The sequence below is a fragment of the Ursus arctos genome, unplaced genomic scaffold (assembly GCF_023065955.2).
Source record: "Ursus arctos isolate Adak ecotype North America unplaced genomic scaffold, UrsArc2.0 scaffold_21, whole genome shotgun sequence".
NCBI lineage: Eukaryota > Metazoa > Chordata > Mammalia > Carnivora > Ursidae > Ursus > Ursus arctos.
Window position 1 is genome coordinate 17,592,675 of NW_026622886.1, and position 24,606 is coordinate 17,617,280.

At 36.0% G+C, this 24,606-nt stretch overlaps 1 protein-coding gene across 2 annotated transcripts in view; it reads right to left on the reverse strand.

Annotated features, from left to right (window-relative positions):
- The window catches only part of CFAP54 (cilia and flagella associated protein 54), a 293,191-nt gene that overhangs the window by 226,666 nt on the left and 41,919 nt on the right, over positions 1-24,606 (reverse strand). For both annotated transcript variants that reach the window (XM_057316516.1, XM_044384508.3), the window contains exons 13-17: positions 20,273-20,407; positions 19,146-19,296; positions 15,219-15,295; positions 8,910-9,038; positions 8,415-8,541 (exon numbers count right to left, since the gene is read on the reverse strand). In XM_057316516.1, the coding sequence (XP_057172499.1) occupies positions 8,415-8,541; positions 8,910-9,038; positions 15,219-15,295; positions 19,146-19,296; positions 20,273-20,407 (619 nt within the window). The remainder of the gene's footprint in view (positions 1-8,414; positions 8,542-8,909; positions 9,039-15,218; positions 15,296-19,145; positions 19,297-20,272; positions 20,408-24,606) is intronic.

The window sequence follows — 24,606 nt, forward strand, 5'->3', positions numbered from 1 at the left end:
AAGCAGGAAAGAATATCCAATGGAAAAAGGACAGTCTCGGGTGCCTGGGTGGCTGAGTTGATTACGCATCTGCCTTCGGCTCAGGTCATGATATCAGGGTCTTGGGACCGAGTCCCACAACTGGCTCTCTGCTCACCAGGGAGTCTGCTTCTCCCTCTCACTCTCCATCTGTATTCTCTCTCTCTCTCAAATAAATAAATAAAATCTTTTTTTAAAAAAGAAAAAGGATAGTCTTTTCAAAAATGGTGTTGGGAAAATTGGACAGCCATGTGTAGAAAAATGAAACTGGACCATTTTCTTACACCATACACAAAAATAGACTCAAAATGGATGAAAGACCTAAATGTGAGACAGAAATCCGTCAAAATCCCAGAGGAGAACACAGGAAGCAACCTCTTCAACTTTGGCTACCGCAACTTCTTGCTAGACAAGTCTCCAAAGGCAAGGGAAACAAAGGCAAAAATGAACTATTGGGACTTCATTAAGATAAAAAGTTTCTGCACAGCAAAGGAAACAGTCAACGAAACTAAAAGGCAACCTACGTAATGGGAGAAGATACTTGCAAATGACATATCAGATAAAGGGCAAGTATCCAAGATCTATAAAGAACTTATCAATCTCAATACCCAAAAAACAAATAATCCAATCAAGAAAAGGGCAGAAGACATGAACAGACTTCTCCAAAAGAGATATACAAATGGCCAACAGACACATGAAAAAATGCTCCACATCACTTGGCATCAGGAAAATACAAATCAAAACCACAATGAGATACCACCTCACACTGGTCAGAATGGCTAAAATTAACAAGTAAGGAAACAACAGATCTGGCAAGGATGCGGAGAAAGGGGAACCCTCTTACACTGTTGGTGGGAATGCAAGCTGGAATGCCACTCTGGAAGACAGCATGGAGGTTCCTCAAGAAGTTAAAAATAGAGCTACCCTATGACCCAGCAATTGCACTACTAGGTATTTACCCCAAAGACACAAATGTAGTGATCCAAAGGAGCACCTGCACCCCAGTGTTTATAGCAACAATGTCCACAATAGCCAAACTGTGGAAAGAGCAGAGATGTCCATCAACAGAGGGGAATGGATAAAGAAGATGTGGTATATATATATATATACAATGGGATATTACTCAGCCATCAGAAAAGATGAATACTTGTCATTTACATCGACATGGATGGAACTTGGAGGGTATTATGCCGAGCGAAATAAGTCAATCAGAAAACGACAATTATCATATGGTTTCACTCATATGTGGAATATAAGATACTGCACAGAAGATCATATGGCAAGGGAGAGAAAACTGAATGGAAAGTAATCAGAGAGGAAGACAAACCATGAGAGACTCTTAACTATAGGAAACAAACCAAGGGTTGCTGGAGTAGAGGTGAGTGGGGGGATGGGGTAATTGGGTGATGGGCATTAAACAGGGCACGTGATGTGATGAGCACTGAGTGTTATATGCAACTGATGAATTATTGAACTCTGCATATGAAACTAAGGTTATACTATATGTTGACTAATTGAATTTAAATAAAATTTTTTAAAAATTAAGTTGTAAACATATTTGATTTTCTATCTCATCTTAAATAAAATCATCTTGAAAGCTTATAAATAGGATCCAACCTACTTTTGTTCACTTTCCCTTTTACAAACTTTTTCAAACTGCTTCATCCATGATCCCTGCAAGAGCTCAGAGTACCCCATGAAGACCTCCACTCTCCTCTTTCAACATTTTCAACTAACACACAAATTATTGCCAGTTGACTACGGATAGTGAGAGATCTTGGTGTACAGCTGGGATGGACCATAATGGTGGTCCAGGAAAGAGAAGATGATAGAGAAGAGAATAAAAGTATACTGGCCCAGGAAGATGGAGAATGTTGCACTGATTGTTGATTTTCCAGGTCTGGTCCTCAAGAGGCTTCGCAATATTTTGTTTCTGTCCTTGGAGGTATGCAAAGGTCCCTACGGTAACCTTACAATAAACCCCTTTCATTGAGGTTTAATTATTTGTGCTAATGCCACAGGATGATGATTGACTGACAAAAAAATACCAGCAGACAGCATTAAAGGATATAAAGTTTTTTTAATGGTGAAGAATAAGGGAATTTATCTGCATGGAGACAGCAACACAAAGCAGAAAGTAATGCATCATTCTCTCAGTGCCTGGGGTATTATAAGTGCTAATTAACTGATAGCTCTCACGATTACGATCGTTGGAGATAAGGATGAAACTGCAAGAAAACTCTGAATGCCCAGTAGAGGTAAGCCATATTTAATACCACTCTCATCAACGTGCAACCACGGTAAAGTTCTCAAATAAGAATGGCAAAAGGGGCCCCTGGGTGGCTTAGTCGGTTAAGCGTCTGACTCTTGATTTCAGCTCAGGTCAAGATTTCAGGGTCATGAGTCGAGCCCTGTGTTAGGTTCTGCACTGTGCGTGGAGCGTGCTTAGGATTCTCTTTCTCCCTCTCCCTCTGCCCTTCCCCCCCTCGAAAATAAAAAATAAATGAAAAATTAAAAAATAACAAAAACAGTACTTACATAACATTAGTCTGGCAGCAGCATGCAAGAGTGAAGAAAGGTGGAAAAAAGTGAAGATCTGTGCTAGGGTGATAGTTCAATAAGCGGACAAAAACATCAAGGAGACCCAGAGATACAGCAAAGGAATAATAACTAATTCCATTTAAATTTGAGCTCAAGTCTACCATCAGTAGTGTCAAATAGTCTCTGATAAAAATTCAGAGGATCACTTGGCCTTCAAAGATTTATGGATTACAATTACAGAATGAACTAGTTAGTAACTCTATAAGTAAACGGACCCCACTTCACTACAGAAGATAATATAGTTACTAAATGAGAATTATAGACTAGTTTTCTTAAAGAAAACCTGACATATAAATGCCATTCACATTTGGAAATACATTTCCAATCCAAATATTTTAAAATCAAAGAATATTCAAGGTTATTATTCTACATAGCCTCAGTGAAAAACTATAAATGATGACACAGAGATATTTTCATTTTTATTTGCTTCCCTCTATAACCAGCAGGTCTTTTGAGAAACAGTCTTTGAAACAGTATAAATGTTGAATATAAAATGTAAAAGGATGAAAACTATAAAAGGGTAAAAGAATTTTAAAAAGGAAATTTTATATATATAAACAGAATGCAAATACAAACAAGTGGTCCTAAGTATATAGCAAATGGAAACATAACCATACAAAAAATAAAATTAATTCAAGTAAATTTGAACACAGCTCTTTAATGTGTGGTGTATTCTAAAGACATAATGAACTGCAAAGAAAGACTAAATTTATTTAGTAGGTTAATTGTTAATGGTGGTATTAGTTTAATAATTCTGAAAGTACTTTGTTAATATGGCAGGATAAAGCAAATGAGTTATTACATCGATATTGTTGGGAACCAGAGTTCTCAACACAAGAGAGGGTAAATACAAAAAAATTGAAATGTATAACTTTGGATTTTCAAAGTGTTGGGACTTTGAATTGGCAATATCAGAAAGAACTTGCAATATGTATATATGTATATATATACACACACGCATATAGTAAGTCTAGAACATTTAGTTGTGCAATGAACAAAAACATGCTCAAAGAAAAATGGGGACATATCAAAAAACACAGAATCCAGTTTGAGACCTCCCACTGGCAAAATGTGTGATTTTGAACATCAGAAGAACAATGACAGTAACTGACAGAACAAAGACAGTAACAAAATAGGGACAGTTCTTCTTTACAAAAGGAGGTCAGTAAATAAATTTAGCAGGAATAGTTTAATTAGAAAATCACTGTGCACAACCATTGTAATACTTAATTCTAGAAGGATCACCAATGGAAGCTAAAACCATTGAGTGAAAATCTACTGGGGAATAGGATATTTATTTCATCTCAAAGCGTCACTTGACATACCAATTATTTTTTCATTATAAAAAGGGAAAGATGCCTTTACAGTGGAGAGATCTTGTAGACATCAGCTTAACAAAACAAAAGCAGTTTGCCTCATCAATCATAGGAGAAATGAACAATATGTGCAGCTTAATGTGATACAATGGGATCTATACAACATCACCTATGTAATCAAGAAGAAACTACTAGGAAAATTCAGATTGTAGAATGCTCTAGAAACAGAGCCTCAAAAATGTGTCATAAAAGGAAAAAATGAGAGTTATTATTCTAGATAAAAGAAGAACAGGACAGAGATGTGATGTCAGCATCATGGCAGCATAAGACATCCCTCCCCTCTACCCACACTCAGTAATAAAAATTCAGCATCCATTCATTGCCCAAAAAAAAGTGCCTGAGAAAGAAGAGCAAAAGGGAAGATATCAAACTTTCTGATTTCACACTATACTACAAGGCTATAGTAATTAAAATAGTATGGTACTGGCATAAAAATAGACACACAGACTAACAGAACAGAATCAAGAGCCCAGAAACAAAACCAGACATATATGTCCAATTAATATTAGACAATGGAGTGAAGAATACTAAATGGGTAAAAGACAGGCTGTTTAATAAATGGTGTTATAAAAACAGAATATCCATATGCAGAAGAATGAAATTGGACCTGTCTTATACCACTCATAAAAACTAACTTTAAATGGATTAAAAATTTAAACATAAGAACTGAAACCATAAATCTCCTAGGAGAAAACAGAGAGAAAATGTTTCTTAACATTGGTCTTGGCAATTATTTTTTTTTTTTTGGATAAGACACAAGTAATAACAACAACACAAAACACAGTAAAAAGCACAATAACAACAACAACAAAATTAGTAAAATACGACTGCATCACATAAAAAAGCTCTGCACAACAAGAGAAATAACCAACAAAATGAAAAGGTACCCTACAAAAATGGAAGAAAATATTTGTAAATCATATATCTGATAAGGGTTAATATCCAAAATATTTAAAGAACTCAGACAACCCCAATAGTAAAAAACAAACAAACAAACAAACAAAAACTATGGAGAGAGGAACTGAATAGACATTTTTCCAAAGAAGACATACAAATGGCCACAGGTATATGAAAAGATGCTCAAAATCACTAATCATCAGGAAAATGCAGATCAAAACCACAAGTTACCATTTCACTTCTGTTAGAATAGCTATCATCAAAAAGACAAGAGATAACAAATGTTGGCAAGGATGTGGAACAAACAAACCTTGCACACTGTTGGTGGGAATGGAAATTGGTCAACCACTGTGGAAAACACTACGGAGGTTCATCAAACAATTAAAAGTAAGGGCGCCTGGGTGGCTCAGTTGGTTAAGCGTCTGACTCTTGATTTTGGCTCAGGTCATGATCTCAGGGTCCTGAGATCAAGCCCAGCATCTGACTCCACACTCAGTGGGGAATCTGCTTGAGATTCTCTCCCTGTGCCCCTCCCACTGCTCTCTCTTTCTTTCTATCTCTCGCCCCCTTTCCTCTGTAAAAATAAATAAATAAATATTGTTTGAAAAATTAAAAATAGAACTACTATACAATTCAGCAATCCCCCTCTGGGTGTATCTCCAAAGGAAATGAAAATAAGATCTCAAAGAGATATCTGCACTCCCATGTTCACTGCAGCATTATTCACAAGAGCCAAGATAATGTAAACAACCTAAGTATCTACCAATGAATGAATGTATAAAGAATAGGTGACGTGTGTGTGTGTGTATATATACATACATATATATATATACACATATGTATACATATATGTGTATATATGTGTGTATACATATATATTTATACATATATATTTATACATATACATATGTATACATATATGTATGTGTGTATGAGTATGTCCATCAACATATATATACATATATGTATAAATGTGTATATATACACATACACATATATCATGGAATATTATTCATCCATGAGAAAGAAGGAAATCCTGCCATTTGCAATAACATGGATGGACCTTGAGGGGATGACGCTAAGTGAAATAAGTCAGACAAATACTGTATGATATCACTTACATGTGGAATCTAGGAAAGCTGGATTCATAGAAACAAAGAGCAGAGTGGTGGCTACCAGGGGCTAGAGGGGAAGTGGAAGGAGACAGAGAGATGTCGGTCAAAGGGTACAAACTTTCAGTTATAAGATGAATAAGTTCTAGGATAAGAACTAGTAAGATTGGTAGGAGAAGAAAGAGATAAAGAAAGGGGGCATAATCAGAAGAGGGAATGAAGCATGAGAGACTATGGACTCTGGAAACAAACTGAGGGCTTCAGAGGGGGGCGGGAGGGGAATGGTATAGACTGGTGATGGGTAGTAAGGAGGGCACTATTGCATGGTGCACTGGGTGTTATACGTAACTAATGAATCATCGAACTCTACATCAGAAACCAGGGATGTACTGTACGGTGACTAACATAATATAATAAAAAAATATTATTGTAAAAAATTTTTTTAAAAGATGAATAAGTTCTAGGGATCCCATGTACAGCATGGTGATTATAGTTAATAATACTGTAGTATATACTTGAAAGTTGCTAAGTGAGTAAATCTTAAGTGTTCTTACCACAAAAAAAAAAAATAGCAATTATGTGACATGATAGAGGTGTTAACTAACATTATGATGGTAACAATTTTGCAATATATTAGTGTATAAAATCAACACATTTGTACACTTTATGCTTACATAATGTTATCTGTCAATTATATCTCAATAACCTGGGGAAAAAAGTTTGCACTCAAATATTAATTAATTAACTAGCATTTGATTAAATGTATTTAGTTGTATATATGATGTGACATCTGAATGCTTCATTTTTTTTTTTTAGATTTTCATTTAAATTCCAGTTAGTTAACATACAGTGTACTACTAGTTTCAGGTGTACAATTTAGGGAGTCAACCCTTATAAACAACACCAGGTGCTCATCACAACATGTGCACTCCTTCATCCCGATCACCTTTTTAACCCATTCTTATCCATCTCCCCTCTGGTAACCATCAGTTTGTTTGCTATAGTTAAGAGTCTGTTTCTTGGTTTGTTGCTCTCTTTTTTTCGCCTATGATCATTTGTTTTGTTTCTTAAATTCCACATATGAATGAAATCATATGGTATTTGTCTTTCTCTAACTGACTTATTTCGCTTAGCATAATACTCTCCAGCTCCATCCATGTCATTGCAAATGGCAAGATTTCATTCTTTTTTATCAGTGAGTAATATTCCATTATATACATATACCACATCTTCTTTATCCATTCATCAGCTGATGGACATTTGGACCCTTTCCATAACTTGGCTACTGTTGATAATGTTGCTATAAACAGCAGGGTGCCTGTATCCCTTCAAGTCAGAATGCTTAGACAGAAATCAGAGGTAGTATTAGGCTGGAACACTTAGTACTATTCTATAATTAGTCAGTAATTTATAATGGAGTAGTTGTTAAATGAATACTGGCTATATAATCCTGCCAAGAGTAACTTGGCTTTAGCAAAATTTAACCTCAATTTATATATATAATGATGTTAAATCTTACTTTGAAAATCAAGTAAATGTGTTATCTGTATGCACACTAGTATTACTATTGGCATCTTTAAAAAAATATATTTCGAACTCTTTATCTAATAATCAGGCCAAAAGAACTTAGATCCAAGTCATGTGTGCTCTGACTTTACTGTCAGAGATGTCTTTCTAAGTTTTTCAATAGCTTCCAGGATAAATATAAGCCCCTTAGCTATTCAAGATTTAACTGTGATCTACATTGCTAGGCTTATCTGTGTCATTCTCTCATGTGTGTTCTGTATTCTAGCAATAAGAGAATTCCAGCGCTTCCTAAACCGCACCACGCAATTGTTTGCATTCCAGCTTGCTAAAGGCTATTTTCTCTATCCAAATGACTGTTTCCTTTTTGTTCTTCATAAAGATATTTTCTAGCCTTCTAGCCAACTATTACTTCTCCCAGGAAGCCATCCCTGACTCTTGTTTACTATAGATACTCCTGTGTGCCCACAACAGACACTCTGAGCCCACTTCTGTTATATTTATTAATCTCAACTGTTACAATTGGCTTACTTATCTAGAAGCTCAAAATCAGAAACTGTATCTTATTTATACCAAACATAATATGGTTCCTGAATCTTAGTAGGCACTCAATAATTATACTTGCTTGATCGAATTAACAAAATATCAATAATTTACTGTAACTCAAACATTAATTTTTTAGAAGTATACTAATTGATTTGCTATGCAGATATAAAGCAATAATGAAAGGTTATCTATTGATATTAATCAGGGAAAAGAAAACAAAAATGTGAAATTTATCTGGAAAACACTCCATCAACAAGAACATAATTTACAAATTATTTACTATTCTTGAAATTATCTTAAGATTGATGCACAACAAATTATTTGCTTTGATCACTACTACCTTGCAATTGGTCAAGAAGCACAACAGCTATATGGTGCTGGGCTTGAATTAGTTCAAGATGCAAATCCATCATGAAAGTATTTGCTGTGACTGGTTTGCAAATGTCTCCATCTACATCCTGGGTATACTTTGGTAGCATTGAAGTAAAAACAAAAAAGAACTACAGTTATAAAAACATACTAAAAATAACTCCAGCCTATTAGCACTCAAGTTATCATTTTACTCTAAGCCATTAAATTCTGCTCGCTTCTCAACTCTTTGCAATCTGGTTCACATGTTAATAAACCTCCTTTTCAAGTTCACCAGTGGCCTCTTCAATAACAAATTTAAAGACTCCTCACTCTCCTTGATTTCTTCTGGGAAGAGGGGAATAGATTTCTGGCCTAAGAGAGCAAAGCCACCAGAAGCCATGCTTTACTCATCTACTTGCAAAGCCAGCCCTCTTCCTAGCTAAGTAACAAACACTTTAATCTCATGTAACAGTTTCCCATTTACCTTGGCATAGCAATGGTCAATCACTGATGATCCATTTGGCAAAGTAGTTAACATGCAATTCAAATTTATTCCATCAATTGCTTTGTCAAGAAGTTCATAAGCCAAAAATAACTGTTCCACAGGTTTCTTCTAAAGTAATTTTATAAACAAAACAGAAAAATAACACTTAAGGGAAAATCATATACAACACTTTCAAACTTCTTTCAATAATTCAAACCAACTAACAAATTTAAATAGTCTAATACCAACGATGTTATATTTTTTACTAAGTGTATGTGTCTTTGATTAAATGTGGAGTGCTACTGATAAAAGTGAAATAATAAATACAAGTCATCATTTTTCCAAATATAAATTAATCTTTTCATAAATATGTATATATCTTCCTTTTATGGTTTTCAAAATTCTGACTGTACCAAATGTATAGGTAAATTTTTAAAATATAACTCACATAATTTGTCATTTTCACACACTTCATTTTGAAAATCAGTTTTTTTTAAATCTCATAGCTGGAAATTTAGATGTAGAGGCCATCAAATCCAATGGTGTATACCATGATTTCAAAAACTAAATACCTTTTTATTCTAATTATTCTCACAGAGAGACAAATACAGAAAATAATATAAAGAGCATCCAGCTTTGTTCAAACTTCCAAATTTCCCATATTTCTCCAGAAAATTTTTAGGAGATAAAGCAAACACATATATGCAGATAACTGAAATCCTCTCTAGAACTGTCCACACAACAATCCTTTGCTCTGCTCCTAAAGGAAGCCACTGTGCTTTGGTTTTTACCATTCTTTTATGTGTTTTTTAACTTCTACTACATTTGTATGTATCCATTAACAATATGCAATATTACTTGCATACTTTTTAATTCTGTCAGAAAATTTTGCAGTTCACTTTATACACTCAAACATATTGTTGCAACTTTTTCATGCTGGTGTATGTAACTCAGTGTGTCCGAGTTTGGTTAGGAACACAGAACAACTCAAGATACTCTTAAGCAGAAAGGGATTTGATACACAGAATTAAAAGTGTCTATCACTGCTGGAAGGCACGGGGGAACAAAGGCCAAGAAAGCTGCCAGTGACAATTTGGCTGCATGTACAAGCCTCTGTGAATCTAAGAATCAAGGAGGCGGCTGACAACAGCCACAAGTGTCTGCCACACGGAGTCAAGTGAATTGCACGAGCTTGCTCAGCACGGCTGGTAAATGAACTTCTTCCATCTGCCACTGCCAAATAAGAACTCTGTCTTCGCTTCATTATAAACTCCTGCAAATGCCCCTCACTGGAAGACTAACCTAGAACCACGTGGAAACGAGATGCTGGGAAAAGCAGTTCCAGCTTTTTCCCTGTGACATGAAGGTGACTAAAGACGGGAAGAGCAATGAGACCAAGCTGACTCTAGTTCAAGCCCACACTAATTCATGCATCCTCACAGCCACAATGAAATGGTGCAATGCTGAGGAATATGTCACAATATATTTATCCACTCTTCTACCGATGGGCAGGCATTTAGAATGCTATTACTAAAAATGTGTAATGCATTGTACTAGTCTGTGGATCAAGACAAGGTTGGTATTTGGCTTATAGTCCTTATGCCTTTTTTTCTGCTTTCTTTCTCAGCTGACTGTCTAAGACCTCTAGGACATGTTGAACAGAAGAATGACAGATATCCTATGTTGTTACCTCAGTATAAAGGGATTGCTTTTAATCTTTTACTATAGGTATAACATTCATTATAGTTCTTTGAATGATACCCTTTGTGGGATATAGAAGTTCTCCTCTATTCCTGACTTAAGAGTTATTTTTTAAAAATGGTTGTTGAATTTTGTCAAATGCTGTTTTGCATCTTTTTATCTAGTGAGGTAGTCCTATTTCTTCCTTTCACCTGCTAATGTGGCGTATTGCATTATATTTTCTAATGTTAAATCATCCTTGCATTCCTGGAATATACATGATTTGATTACACACATCCATTCAAAGATATATAGATATATATCTCCATTCAAGAATCACAGGCTCAGGGAGGTTCTCGCGCAACTCAAGTAATGTAAATTCAAATAACAGACCTACGTGAAGGGATGCCCACGATTATAAATCATTAAGAAGAAAGACTCTCCTACCCGCCCACCTCCAGTGCCCATTTGGAGATACCTCCCCATACAAATAGGCAGATGGGTCTTTTTTCTGGTCTCCCTTCTCTAGAATGTGGTCTTTTGGAGGTCGTAATTTTAATGTGTGAGTCTCAGTTCAAACCCCCACATTTCATGTGCCCAAGCTTCATATCTTGTCACGGGATGGCTGTTAATCTGAGCTTTTATGTAACTGAGCCCATCAACCAACTGCAGAATCTACTCATAAAATGACCGTGCTAGTTTTCAGTTCCCCTTTCTATTTTGGTCCCTGGAGTTTATCTTACTTTCTTGTGAGCTCCACAATGTGCTTGAGGATACGTGTTCAATTCTGTCCAAAAGTTCTAGGTGCTTTGCAGCAACAGGGTTTGCAGCTCACCTGGTGTGCCCTTTTGCTAGAAACAGAAGTCTCTAAGGATGCCTTTTTAACACCAAAAAATTTCAAAGAGCCTCCCCCACACACACCTACATTCTATCATCAACATCATCACCATCACTATCACCTTTGTTATCTTTGTTATTGTCATATGTTCCAGATACTGGGCTAAACGCTTTTCATGGACTAATTTTTTAATTGCCATTATCCTATGAGGTAGATACCTACTAATTATTGTGATTTTATAATACATTTTTTGAAAGAACTAGCTGCTATGTATACAGTTAAACTTTTAAATAAGCTTTGAATGTGATTACAACAAACACCCCATTTTTTAAAATAGTTGCAAGAATATATGCAAGATATATCATTTATCCCACCTACAATCGCTAATAGGTGAGCATACGAATTTTGTATTCCCCTTACAATAAATTCTCACTCCTCCTCTCTACTTCACCCCCCTCCAGACGGGTCTGAGACCCTAAGTTAAGATTCAGTGCTCTACATAAAAATAATACCTCATTTAAACTATAAACCTCATTTAATAATACCTCATTTAAACTATAAACTATAAATAAATACCAATACCTCATTTAAACTATATAACTTAAATAAAACCAGTAGAATAGGTTCTATTGCTATAATTTTACAGATGAGGACACTTATATTCAAACAGATGAAATAATTTGTTCAAGATCACACAGTCAATATTAGAGTCAAGATTCAACTCTGGGTCTTCCAACAACCAACTGTTGAGCCCTTAGGTCACACCAACGAACCACCTGTACTACATCTACCATATGTCACAGTACAGCTGGGCAGGTTGCCTATTACACAATTTTAGGGGGTGCCATTCATGCTGTTATCATCACAGACTTGTATATTTATTTTAGCAATTTCCCATCAGATGGCAATAAATCATATCAAGGAAAGGGTACATTTTTCTAATTTAACTAAGAGTAACAATAGTTCATAAATGGTCTTCAGATTCTTCATTTGGGAAAACTGCCACCTCCTATGAAACTCATTTTACTTAGTGGCTTTACTTGCCAGAAATTTTCCACCTGAAGCCAAAATCTAGCACTTTGTAACTTCTACTATTCTTATTCCTGCCCTATGAAGCCTCAGAGAATAAGTGCTGGCCCACTAAGCCAGTCATTCTGAAATTCTAGTTTCCTTAAGAATCTACCTGGGGAGGGCACCTGGGTGACTCAGTCGGTTAAGCATCTGCCTTGGGCTCAGGTCATAGTCCTGGGGTCTTGGGATCAAGCCCACACAGGGAACCTGCTTCTCCCTCTCCCTCTGCCACTTCCCCTTCTTGTTCTCTCTCTCTTTCTCATTCTCTCTCTCAAATAAATAAATAATCTTTAAAAAAAAAAAAAAAAAAAAAAGAGGGGCGCCTGGGTGGCACAGCGGTTAAGCGTCTGCCTTCGGCTCAGGGCGTGATCCCGGCGTTATGGGATCAAGCCCCACATCGGGCTCCTCCGCTGTGAGCCTGCTTCTTCCTCTCCCACTCCCCCTGCTTGTGTTCCCTCTCTCGCTGGCTGTCTCTATCTCTGTCGAATAAATAAATAAAATCTTAAAAAAAAAGAAAAAAGAATCTACCTGGGGGAATTTTAAAAGGAAAATATCTAGAATTATAAACATTTAAGACCCCACAACTGAAATTATTTTTCTTATTTTTTTATTATTTTTTTAAAGATTTTATTTATTTGTCAGAGAGAGAGAGAGCGAGCACAAGCAGAGGGAGCAGCAGGCACAAGGAGAAAAGCAGGCTCCTCACTGTGCAAGGAGGAGCCCAACGCAGGACTCGATCCCAGGACCCTGGGATCATGATCTGAGCCAAAGGAAGATGCTCAACCGACCGAGCCACCCAGGCGTCCCCCCACAACTGAAATTATGATTCAATATGCCTAAAGCGGGAAATAGGAAGTTGTATATTTAGCAAGCACTATAAGTGATCCCTGCAAAAACCATTGGCAGACAGCTATTATGCCTCCTCAATCTCTTGTGAATTTCAAACATACTGTTCCCAATTTAAGATTTCTCAACTCCAGCTCTCTTAAGACACAATACTACATAAAGAACTCAAAATTGCATTCCCTAAAATCTATAATTAGAAGAAAGTAAATTCAGAATGATCCCCCCAGCATATTCATGATATTTGATTGGTACCCAGTTATAGGACTTGCATATTTTAAGCATTAGAAAAATATCTTTTATACATGTATCCTGAAGATACTTTTTTTTTTTAAATCAAAAGGCAACATAGCATAGTGACTAAATGCCTGGATATTGAAGGCAATACACCCAAGTTCAAATCCACTTACTATGCAACCTTGAGCAAGTTAGATGTAGTAGCAATATATATATATTATATATTTATATATTTATAAATTTAAAAGCAATGCTCCCTACTTCCTGGGAATACACAAATATGTAATGAAAGTATGCCTGGAATTTATAATCATTATATTTAGAATACCAGTTACTGCTAGGCAGGGGAAAAGGTGATATGATCAAAGGGGTTAGTGGAGGAGTTTCAACTGTACTAATAATGTATTGTTTCTTAAGGGAAAATGGGTCGGTCTTCCTTATAACATTCTTTATAATTTAGCACATATATTTTAAATTGATTTTTCAGAGAAAATATGGCAATTATGAGTATTAACATTTAGCAACAGGAAAAGTGCCACTGAAATAATGTTAGGAAAAAACATAAGGAAGCTACTATGCTAAAAAATATAAAAAAGACTAGAAGAGGATATTAAGAAAATAGCATTTCAGTCTATATAGTGAAATTGCAGATTTTTCCTTTTTATACCTCAAAATATCCTCTAATGTTAATACAACTTTTGTAATTTAAAATTATAGTTTTTGAATTGATCAGGCAAACAAAAATATAGATCACTAACTTCCTCTCTAGAAAAGTAGTTTTCAACAGTAGTCCATAAGCACTAATGTCCTAAGTAGCTATTCCATAGGGGGTAAAATGGGCTTTATTTTCAAATAACAGAATATGTGGTATTCTATATCTTCTTGGAAAACCACAATGCTCATAAGCAAACGAATGCCTCTGAGAAGTCTTATAGTAAATAACCTGTTGTGTTTAATCCAAAGTCACCCACAGTTACTTGACTCTGGCATCCTTTTCTGCAACATATTATTAGCATCACATAGGACACACTTGACAAAATGTTATTCTAGTTCTGATCTATAAATAAAAGAGTGTTCATAACATTTAGGACATGGTTTCCTAGACTCCCATTGAGATCTATAGAACAACACAATCTTTGATGGACAGAAGTAATTCAAATATTGTAAGAAAAACATAACCAAGAAGAGGAATAGCTATTTATCTCCCTCACCCCCTTTCTTCTCTTAAGGTAACAATCACTAAGAACTTGCCCAGTGCCAAGGACTGTTCTAAGTGTATTTTCAACAGGTAATAACTCATTGAATCTGCCAGAGGAATGTGCTGAGCAGGACCTCTCTGCTTTATGAGTCTATGAATCACAACACATTCAAAATACCAATGGTAATGTAACTACAAATCCTTTTAAGATAGTTTACCAGGTTATTTTTTTAAGCTAATTGGGATTTTTTTTTCTACAGTAAAAGCAAAAGGTAGAAAATGTTTCCTGTAGTTTTCAATGTATGTAGAAACTATAAATTCTCAAATATTAAATATTCAAAATTATTTCTATAATTAACCATTACATATTTACAAATTTAATATTATTTGAAAATCTAAATTCATGTTTTTAACTGTATTTTCTAAAATATTTTTGCAATACCTTTAATATTGGAAGAATCTCTATGTTCCCTTTCGAAATCCCAAAGAATTCACCGGTTCCTTTCCTTAAAGGTATCTCTGGGGGGGGGGGGGGGGGGCGGGGAAGGAATGAAAGAGGAAGGAAGGGAAGAGAAGAATGAATAGGAAGAGAAAAAAGGGGTAAAAGTAGGAAGAAGAGAAGAGAGGAGAGAAAAAACAAAGGGAAAGAAGGAAGGACCAAAGGAAAGAAGAGGAGGAAGGAAAAAATGTAAACATAGCAGTGAATCATAATCCTAAAAAATGTTATGCCAAATTGGTTACCTTTTTGATTACTCATGATTTTAGAAATGATTCAACACTTAGAAGTTGACTAAATACAAAATTATTTCTTCCATATAATTACATTTTGTCTTTACATAAGTTAATTTAAAAGCATCTTGCAGTAAAACAAACAAAATTAAAAATCTTGATTATTAACAAGGTAATATTATGGTAAAGAGACTGGTCTTTCTATATAAAGTCCATTGAAAAGCATTCATAAAACAGTATAAAAGCCTTATGAATTTGGACAAATATTGGAGAAGGCTGGTTTGAGTTAAAAGAATATAAATTATAAATATATGACAACGCTAGTTTCCTATTTTAAAATGTATTCAATAATTTAAACTAAATAATCCATTACTTAATAAACAGTCCAATAAACATTTTTAATCAGATTGCCATAATTAATATACAAGAATGACTTGTACTTTGCATTTTATGTGCCAATAAGATGATAATAACAATGTTGGAAAAGTTATAAGAATTTATATATCTCAATGGGGACAACCCCTCTCTACATAAATATCGATTTTTCTATTTATAAATGGACCATGGTCCAATATCGATCAGTTCTTTGAAATGAAACACTTTAGCAAAGAATCAACAAATTGCATTTAATTTACAATTAAACAGAGTATAAAACAAAACAATAGTCTCCCAAAAGTAATTAGTAAACAAAACAAAACTGAATAAGAAATAGACCAAAAAAAAAAAAAAGTAATCATTGGGCCTTTTGCTTTCAATAACAGGTTTAACCTGGAAAAATTCTCCTGATTACAGACCACTAGAAAAGCTGGAAAAAATTTTTTCTTCATCTGTAAGCAAAGAAGATCATGAAAATATAAATATAGAGCCAGGATCTTGAGAAAAAGTATCACCTGGATCTTGGGAAGAGAGCCCAGGGAATAAAGAATGGCATTAGAGCTACCTTCCCAACTGAGGACTTTTGTCAATTCTGAAAAGGAAAGCTGAGAAGCTGAGTGATGCTTCTGACAGCGCTGAGAACTAAAGCAACAGATATTAGGAACCGGGGCCACCAAGAGTGAGAAGCCAGAAGGGGCTGCATCCAGAGAGTTAGGGTAAATGGAAAATAAGTCAACAAGAGAGCATCTCAGCTTCAAATTGTCTTAATCTCTCCAGCTGGACTAACATGATCCTGGAGTAATAGTGTCTTCATGCATCTAGTAAAAGCAAGCATGAATCTTCTCTGGAAGAACATTAACCTCATCTATGGCTTCGAATTATTTCTATAATATACTTAGCAAATATAATCTCTACCACACAATCAAAAATAGCCAGAGTAACTAAATAGCTGATGAAGTACTTCTTCACTTAAGAACTCAATATAATAAGTACAGAAGGAATGATAGAAGTTTGAAGCCCTTTCTGGCTTCTCACTCCCACTCCTAGCCTTCAACCAATGATAGATAAAAGTTGTATAAATATCTCAACCTCCCAGCTCTCTGGGGCAGGTTCTATATAGTCTCCTAGAGGTCTCTCATGAGAATAAGCCCTAAACCTACAACAGCAGCCTTCTCCTTAACTTACTGTACTTTGTATTGCCTTCCTTTCCTTTTCTGGCTCACTTCTCCACACCACCACCCCGATTCCCTAGATAATATCCCAAATAAACTACTTCACTCAGCAACTTGTCTCAAAAACCTACATCTGGGGAAAACAACCTAGGAAAAAGGTCAGGCTGACAAAAGCTGACCTCACCGGTAAGTCTTTACAACACTACATGTGGGATAACTAGGCATTATATGCTTCCTGATTCAACACAACAGGGAGTAAACAGCACCACCTATGAAGAATTTTTGCCAAATGAATAAGATATTGGCAGGAATTATTTTTGATAAGATATCACTTGAATCTAAGCAAGGCTCTAGATCGAACTACCAGGTAAAGAAACAAGTTAATACCATGAAGACTCAAACAGCTAAATCCAGAATGTGGGGAATCCTACAAGATGACAAATCAATTTCTTCAAAAAATAAATGGCTTGAAAAGGGGAGGAGGAAAGGAAATGTTATCACCTAGAAAGAGAGACTCAAGAAAAATGTAAGAAAGTAAAATGTATGGGCCTATTTGGATCCTGATAGGAACAAACCAACTTAAGATATTCTTAATACAGTCAGGGACATAGGAATTTTCCCCTAATTTTGTAAAGTATAGTAATAATGGCATTATAGTTTTGTAAAACAAAACAAAATCTTTATCTGTTACATAGACAGACAAAACAACACACACACACACACACACACACACACACACATTGAGGTATTTGCTGGTGAAATGACACGACGTCTGCTTTAAAACACTCCAGAGGAAAAAATGTGCTACAGGAAGAAATGAAATAAGATTGGCAAAATGTTCATAATATTGGTACTGGATAATAGGTACATGGTAACTTATTTCATCTCTATTTGAAATTCTGCATAATAAAAATTTAGAAAAAGGAAAAGGGATTTTAAGACAGGACATTTAAAAAAATAGGACTTCAGACCATTGAATGTATTAGATAGGCAGAGACCTTTAATCAAACTTTGATGTATATCAAAATCACCAGATAAACTAATAAAGACTAGAAAGCTCCAAGCTAGATGAAGTAGGATAGGATCTGGGCCTTTGTATTTTCCACAAGTTCCCAAGTGATATTGATGCCAATCAGAATTTGAGAACCATGGCTCTAAAATTCCATCTGCAAAGCCACACTCAACAACTGAGAACAGCAGAGCCAGATTAATGAATCTCTGGAAAAACAATTACTACAATAATTACTTTACTCAAATGTCATACACACGATGTAAGAGGGCTGAAATAGGAAAGTAAACACCCAATAACCATAACCCTACCTTCTCTCTACATACGGGTTACTTTTTAAAACAGATGGTTCAAGGGCTTGACCATATGCTGAAGAAAGAAGGTCAGAGTATAAGGCTGTCCTTTGAGAGAAGGAACCTTCTGGAAGGAGAAGAATGCTGGCAGAAAGGGATTGGGGCAGAGAGAATAGGGAGTGAGTGGGAAATGAGAACAAAAAAGAGGAAGATAAGAGGAAAGGGGAAAAAGAAGAGGAGAAATAAAATAAGTGAAGACAACAAATTTTAAAAGGAAGGAATCAGGAGAGAGAAGAGAATTTAAAAGGGGATAAGACACTGATCCACTCAACAGACATTTATTTAAGTTCCCAGTCTATGTGGGGCACTGAGGTGGGCACCAAAATATAATGGCAACTGAAACATGTTCTCTTCCTTCAAGCAGCATACACTCTATCGGGAAATGGCAGAGGAAGAACGGGGATAAAAGGGAGGAAAGAAAAGTAGAAAGAAAGAATGGGGAAGAAGAAGAGAGGTGAGAGTGGTAATGAGGAATGCAGACGAGGAATACATGAGGGAGGGGAAGACGACACTTACATGACACGGAACCATAGAGCATATAACCTCTTGTAAACATTCCCTTCGTTAAACCTCTATTATTTCTATCTCTGGTCATAAATCACCAAGGAAGCATAGTACTGAAATTCCTAGTTTCCATTAACAGTAGTTATTCTGTATTCCAGTTTATACTTATACATTCATATGTACATCTGTACATTAATAACTTTGTACTTTTTCATTCATTATATTACCTAGAGATTTTTTAAATTTTCTTCGTGGGTTTCCTAATAACTCCAATATTTCACTTAATCGCAACGTGACCTCTGCTACCACCACAACGTTAATGTCTTCCATTTTATAGCAGTGAATTACTTCATTTATCTGCCACAGAAGATAAACCCACTAAAAGAGAAAATCAATTAAAAGTATATTACATTGTAGAGTCATATTTTTTTAAACTTAGGACTTCCTTGAAGTCATCATCTTCTAAACGTATGGAAATGTTAGTCAGGTAAACACCCCCTTATTAGTATATCTTAATTATACACATCAATGATCCTAATTAATCTGTTTATATAAACTCAAAAAGAAGATTCACCTAAGCTTATAATCTGCATATCTATATCCATAATGGAAATTTTATCATCTTTTTTTTAACGTATCAGTAAAGATTATCAGTATCCTCAAAGTTCTCATTCTCCCTTCAGAAAGCAGCTGCTGTGATTACAATATCAAAGTCCTGCAAAACAGTGAAGGGGAAGCAGGTGTTTCAGGCTCCATAGTAGGTGCCTTCGAAGCTGTTTTTCATGCCCATACCCCCGAAGCTTAGCCTATAAAATTAGCCATCACACTTTGGGAACTAAAATGAGGAAATAACATTACTTTTTCACTTCATTACTTTTTCAGAGTACATGGTAAAACCAAGCCCATGTACCCTATGTACAACACATCCAATATGTTACTGGTAGAAAGTTTTCTCCTATGTTCCCAGGTTATAATATTCACCTGCTCAACTTTCTCCTTTCCACGAAAGAGCTCTTTGAAATAGTCTAAAGATATTACTGCAGGAAAAAACCCTAAAATTCCTTGTTTATTTGTATTTTCTATTATTAACCTTCTTAATGAACTTACCCAAGTTCATGTAACCTTAAACGCACTATATTTATTCCTCCTTTCAAAACAGAAAGTACCTTCCCACTCCCCAAAACTAAATTGCAGAAGTGCAGGGAATACACTTAGAGAAAGGCTTAGTCAGCACCACATTTAAAGAACGGTAGTTATGCACGTGGATAAATAGGGAAAATTTAGATTTGAAATGTGCATCACAACTTAAATTAGCAATAATAAAATGCAAGTGAAAGGAAATAAAAAGAAATACTTTATTAGTACTGATTTTCTGGGTGAATTTTGCGTAGTCATTTCTGGGCAGATTGATCCTCTGAATTCCTAATTTGCATTTCTGCCATAGGAACATTATCGTGTCCACAACGATTTCTTTATCAGGCTGAACATTCTGAAAACAAAAATGGTAAAGTAAATTGGTAAGAATAGTAAGATACACTTACAGATACTGCTATATAGCATTTAACGTGTGTCACAGAACATTTTAAGAGCTTTATATACCTACTGCAATGGACTGAATGTTTGTGTCTACCCAAAATTCCTGTGTTGAAATGCTAACTCCCAGTGTGATAATATTGAGAGGTGGGGCCTTTAGGAAGTAATTAGACATGAGGGTAAAGCCCTCAAGAGCGAAAATCTACCCTTATAAAAGGGACCCCAGAGTCTGTCACTCTCTTTCTGCCAACCGAGGACACAATGCAAAGACACTCATTTATGAACCAGGAGGTGGACCCTCGCCAGGCACCAAATCTGCTGGTGCCTTGATCTTGGATTTCTCAGCCTCCAGAACCATGAGAAGTAAGAGTTCCATGTTTAAGCCACCCTGTCTATGGTATTTTTGTTATGGTAGCCCAGACAGACAAAGACCTATATCAATTTATTTAATCTTCATGACAACCCTATGAAGTGAGTACCATTACTATCATCCCCACTTTCCAGATGAGCAAACTGAAGCACAAGATTAAGTGTTTTTCTCCCAAGATGAAATGAATAGAAAGTAGAAAAGCCGGGATTAAAACCCAGGCAGTCTAGTTCCAGAGTCCACACTCTTAATGAATGCTCTAGGCCACTTCTGCCTCCCCAAAAAGTTCCAAACATTTTTAAGCAAGCTACGTAAGCCAATTAGCTCCACTCAAATTTGAAAGTTGTATATACTACTTTCTTTTTAAATCTTCTGTGTTAAAATAATAAAGAATGGGAAGGGGGATGAATTAGTAAGGGGAGAGGGAGTAGGAAGCTGGGAAAGGATATAAACAAGGAGGAAAGAGAGACATGAAGAAACCAACAGAACATCACACTGAGTATCAATAGATACCATGAGTATAATGAATACATCTCCTCTCAAACCAGTTATTTGGCTCTTTTCAAAAGAAAAATATAACTCATTATATCTGAACTAGAAAGAGAATGAGTTTATGATTAAAATACACCAAACCTTGAACTCCATTGGGGCAGCTCTAAGACTTAATTTGCATATGTATTACCTTGTATGGGACCGTAACAGAGATCAATAAAGGTTTATTGAATTGAATTGAATGAACTAAGGCATACATGATTTTTTTTAAACGCTGGTAGTAAAAATTTCTTGCCCTGGGGCACCTGGGTGACTCAGTCAGTTGGGCATCCCACTCTTGGTCTCAGTTCAGATCTTGATCTCAGGGTTGTGAGTTCAAGCCCTGCATTGGGTTCCACACTGGGCGTGAAGCCTACTAAAAAAAAAAAAAAATCTGGCTAGGAGCTATACTGGATTAACAGCACAGCTCTGGGCTATTAAAGTGGACCAGAATGGCTTTCTGACCCTGAAGAAATTAAATGTGTGGGAAAGGGTAGCCTCGTCCTCCGGAGGGCCTTGTTTGGCCTCAGAGATTCAGAGAAAGCAACTGAAGTTAGATTTTTGCATCTGGTCAAAGAGGCAATGTTACTAGAAGAGAAATTATAAATAAGTGTAGAAAAAGGTATAAATAAGTTTTGGTCTATTCATACAGTGGAATACTATGCAATAAAAATGAACACTATACAACCACTTGTAACAATAAGGATGACTCTTACAAACAATATCAATTGAAAGAAGCAAGATTCTAAAAGTATGCATAGATCTCCACTGACTTATAAATTGAAAGTACCATAAATGAAAAATGCATTAATACACCTAATCTACTGAACATCATAGCCTAGCCTTACCTACCTTAAACATGCTCAGAACACTTACATTAGCCTAGAGTAGGACAAAGGTCCCTAACACAAAGCTTACTTTATAATAAAGTATTAACTATCTCATGTAATTTATTGAATACTGTGCTGAAAGTGAAAATCAGAATAGTTGTGTGTCTGTCATTTACCCTCACGATTGTGAAGCTGATTGGGAGCCGTGGCTGCTGCGGCCCAGCACCATGAGAGAGTATCATACTGCATATTGTCAGCCAGGGAAAAGATCAAAGTTCACAATTTAAAGTATGGTTTCTACTGAATGTGTCTTGCTTGTGAACCATTGTAAAATTGAAAAATCTTAGGTTGAATCATCCTAAGACAGGGACCATCTATATTTTCTGTACTCAATTACATACAATACAAAAAAACAGGCAAAACTAACCCAATGAGTAAACAGTTAAGATAGTGAGTACCCTTGGTAGGGTCAGCGACTGGAAGGGAGCACCAGGGGAGCTACTAGGTGCTGGTCATGTTCTATTTCTTGAACTGGATGTGTTTCATTTATGAAAACTCATTGAGCTATACACTAGTAAAATGTTTGTCATTATATATATGTCAATATAAAGTTTTTTCTAAAAAAAAGTAAGATTCAAGGGGCGCCTGGGTGACTCACTTAGTTAAGCATCAGACTCTTGATTTCGGCTCAGGTCATAATCTCAGCGTCATGAGATCGAGCTGCCAGTCAGGCTCCATGCTCAGTGTGGAGTCTGCTTGTCCCTCTCCCTATGCTCCTACCCCCACTCATGCTCTCTCTCTCTTTCAAATAAATACATGAATAAAATCTTCAAAAAAAAAACAAACAAAAAGTAAGATTCAAAGTACTGAATTTCTAAATATTTCTGTAATTTGTAAATAATTCTAATTATTTTTTGGAATATAAACACATGTATCAGATAACATTATAAAAAGATATGTCAAGGGCCTGGGTGGCACAATCAGTGAAGCCTGCAACTCTTGGTTTCGGCTCAGGTCATGATCTCAGGGTCATGAGATCACTGGCATTGGGCTCTGCACTCAGTGTGGAGTTGGCTTGGGACTCTCTTGCCCTCTCTTTTGGCCCCTCCTCCGATTGCTCTCTCTCTCTAATAAATAAATAAGTAAACCTTAAAAATATATATATATCAATGCCTCTAACCTAATCTTTTAAAATTTAGATTATAAAATAAATTATAAAAATAAACAAAATCAAAGCTCTTAGGTATTGATTGCTGATGATCAAGCTCAAAGGTGGCCAGGAGCATAGGCACAGGACAGAAATTCAACCAGCTTCAGGAACAGCAGAAAAGCTCTCCGTGTTGGGCTGGGCATAGAAGGAACATGAGCAACCCATCACACGCTATCCTTTCCTCTAAAGAATGTCTAATCTTCTTGTCCTGAGTTTCCCCAATTGGTCCTTTATACCTGGATTTAACAACTGAACTCAAGAACAGAGATCCTCAAGAGAAAAGCTTGTTTATTAGGCCTTGAAAAAACAAGTCTAAGGATGACAGATTGGAGGGTAGATTTGGAACATAACTACATCTGATTCCTAGGCTGCTAATAGCTCATGATCGATACTAGCTTTTGGAATTATACCCCAATGAAAATATTATGTTTGGAAAACTTGTCCTAAGTTCATCATTAAAATACTTATCTGTAAAAACAAAACAAAACAAAACAAAACAGAAAAAACCTTGCCCTTTTCAGCCTTGATTTGAATTTTTTGGTTTAACCCTAAAAAACAACTAATCCAGGGGGGCACCTGGGTGGCTCAGTCATTAAGTGTCTGCCTTCGGCTCAGGGCGTGATCCCAGCGTTCTGGGATCGAACCCCACATCAGGGTCCTCCGCTGGGAGCCTGCTTCTTCTTCTCCCACTCCCCCTGCTTGTGTTCCCTCTCTTGCTGGCTGTCTCTCTCTCTCTCTCTGTCAAATAAATAAATAAATAAAATCTTAAAAAAAAAAAAAAAACAACTAATCCAGTTAATAAATGGGCAGAAGACATGAACAGACATTTTTCCAAAGAAGACATACAAATGACTAACAGAAACATGAAAGATGCTCAACATCACTCATCACTCAACATCAGGGATGTACAAATCAAAACCACAATCAGACATCACCTCACACCTGTCAGAATGGCCAAAATTAAGAACACTGAAAGAACAGAAGTTGGAGAGGATGTGGAGAAAGGGAACCCTGTCTTACACTGTTGGTGGGAATGCAAACTGGTGCAGTCACTGTGGAAAACAGAATGGAGATTCCTCAAAAAGTTAAAAAAGAGCTACCCTACAACCCAGCAATTGCACTACTAGGTATTTACCCAAAGGATACAAAAATACTGATTCTAAGGGGCACATGCACCCTAATGTTTACAGCAGCATTATCAACAATAGCCAAACTAT